General features: G+C 27.8%; 1 protein-coding gene across 1 annotated transcript; it reads right to left on the reverse strand.

Annotated features, from left to right (window-relative positions):
* Window positions 1–487: 487 nt before the first annotated feature.
* LOAG_09704 (hypothetical protein) lies at window positions 488–859 on the reverse strand (the record flags this gene model as incomplete). The annotated part of the gene is made up of 1 exon (XM_003145231.1): window positions 488–859. A coding segment is annotated over exon 1 (345 nt), but the record flags the coding sequence as incomplete, so codon positions are not given.
* Window positions 860–3,017: the final 2,158 nt, after the last annotated feature.

Consider the following 3,017-nt stretch of genomic DNA (forward strand, 5'->3'; position numbering starts at 1 on the left):
GTGTCAAAATATACAGAATGGTCACTTCTCATTATTACTACGGGAGAAAATAAGGATCTGAAATGAAGAACAGGAAGCTACCCGCTGCACTAGCAGTAGCAGTAGCAGTAGCAGTAGCAGTAGTAGTAGTAATAGTAGTTAGTAGTAGTAGTTAGTAGTAGTAGTAGTAGTAGTAGTAGTAGTAGTAGTAGTAGTAGTAGTAGTAGTAGTAGTTAGTAGTAGTAGTAGTAGTTAGTAGTATTGATAGCTTGTGAAAATGCCTTAGGCGATCGCCCCTCCTTCTCTTATAAATAAATAAATAAATAATTCCACATGTTTATACGTATGTACAGAGGCCATTTTTCTTTCACCTCATTTTTCATTTTCCAATTTCTTTCTTATTTTCTGAAAGAAGAGAAGAGAGAGATAGAAAAAAGGGAAAAAGAGAGAGAGAGAGGAAGGGAAAAGGAAGAGAGTATTCAATATATTATAATAATAATAATGACATAGTACTACTGGTAATAGAAATAATAATAGTAGTAGTGAGTAAGAAAAGTAACAACCATGCTGGAAACGGCTCCATTGCACACAAAATGCTTGCAACGTCCACAACAACTTACGATTTATGATTGTATGTGCATGTGTGTATATATATATATGTGTGTGTGTGTGTGTATGTATGTGTGTGTGTTTGTGTATGTATATATATATATATATATAGTGTGTGTGTGTGTGTGTGTGTGGACAACAGCCGGAAAACTGAGGAAATAACATCGAACTGATGCTTTTCCGTAAACAACAGTGATGTGTATAGGAATGGAAATAAACAAACATACATAGATAAAGAAGATCCATAATAAAATGGACATATCTTTTCTAATGATGGGATAATTTCACTTTTCAAATAATCAACAAACAAGAAATGTAGGAGAAAGGAAGAGGAAAAGTTTGATGATTAATCAACTACTAATAATTGGGAAGGAGAATAAACGTATTTATTTATTATTTCATTTAATTATCATAACCTGAAATTAATGATATGGGTGAAATTCAACTAATTATTTTTAGTAATATTTGCTTATGATTTTGTTATAAAATGACGAGCATATGTTGATTTTCCTTTTTTTTTTTTTTTGCTTTCTCTTTGGTGTTATCAATAATTTCTTATCACATTTTTTAACATTATTTGTATATTTTTGATACTTTTGATTTCTTATAGTGAAATGGAACCCAAAAAATGTTATTTAGAAAACGAAAATATATTTATAGTCATTTTAATAAAATTATCCAATAACCTTATCCTTATTTTATTTTTTCGGAAAAATTTTCCGAATATTTAATATTCGGATAACTGATGCACTTCAGGAAAATATCTCCCATAATTATCTCTTCACTTATTGTTAAAACTATTTTCTCTAACCTTCCTGTCAGATGATGATATCTTCTCAGACTTATAGTATGGTACATGGTACCCCTTTTTGTCTCAATTCGCTATTATAATTAATTTAAAAAGTAAAAATTATAGTATATTATGGAACGTATTTTATCTCTATTATTGTTTATAGGTGTTGGATGGTAGTCAAACTATGCGGGTGATACGTCTTCACCGGTTCTCCTGGTAACACCCTGTCTAATAGCAGCGGTAAGCAAATAGTGACGAAATTTAGAAGGAGAAAAAAGAAACTGAAATTCTCGAAAAAAAAAAATCCAGGAGGATGGATACCATCGTAATTGAATGAGTTATGAAGAATTAATTGAAGAAGAACCGAACCAATGGTCACTACAAAGGAACAACGTTTTCAACAAGGTATCCACTTCGAATCTTTATGTTCTTCATACCTGAGTGATCGATTCATTGATCTGATTGCGATTCTGAATTGATGATAATGATTAATAAGAAATTATTTTTAATTCTTTTATAATCATTCTTGTCAATATTATCAATATAACAATATATATATATATATATGATGGCAAAGATTTTTCATCTTAGACAATAATATTAACATTTTCATTGTGCATTTCACATTCAAAAATCATTAGAAAGTATCGTTCAGTTATTCCAAATCTTAAAATTTCATTTATGACATAAATTAATGTATAGTATCTATCATATTAGCCATTAATCGTTAATTTATTTTGTGAAATTTATTCATTCTTGACAAGCGGAACAGTTCAATGATGAGTTGAATAACTTTTTTGTTAATTCTCAAATAATCCAAACAATAAATGATAAAATTCTCATTATGTTATTATTCAATTATGAAATTGAATATATGTGAAGGAAAAAAAAAATTTTGAAAAATTTGCAAAGAAATATAAAGAATTGAAAATTTTAGTTTAAAATTGAAAAAGTAAGCCAAAAAGAGTGACAAAAAAAGAAAAAGGAAATTTTATTAGAAGAATCATTTGATATATCAAATGCTTATATAATATTCGTATAAGACAATCAAACATAAAACGATGATAATATTCTTTTTTTTTTTTATTATATATATATATATTTTTATTGCTAATCATAAAATATTAAAAACTTCTTCCGTCTTCTCTTTCCTTTCTCTCCCATTTTTTAATTTGTTTTTTCTTTGTCTTCCATTTTTTTTCCTTCTTTTAATATTCGTCAGGAATTTTTTCCGCAAAATTTAGCTCATCCGAATTAACACATGAAAGCATAAATCATTTCCCATACCAAATTCGGTTTTCTCATGTTCTTCCCGTTTGTCTAACCGCTATTTATTTTGTTTTTTAATTGTGGTAAAATTTTCCAATTAATTTACAAATCTGTTATTATTATTGATAGTATAATCAATTAATTAATTATAAATGGTGTAATTTGGTCTTCTAATAGTGAATGGATTTTTGTTAGGCGGTAGTTTTTTTTTAGATTTTTTATAAACCTTTTTTTATGAGAGAGAGATTATCCCAAATTGAAGACCATTATTTTCATTTATCTTTATCATTCAAGAATCTAACTTGTTTTTCTGTTTAATTAAAATTCTTTCCAGAATTACATCGATAACACACGTGGCTTTCGTCTA

The sequence above is a fragment of the Loa loa genome (assembly GCF_000183805.2).
Source record: "Loa loa unplaced genomic scaffold supercont3.361, whole genome shotgun sequence".
NCBI classification, from domain to species: Eukaryota; Metazoa; Nematoda; class Chromadorea; order Rhabditida; family Onchocercidae; genus Loa; species Loa loa.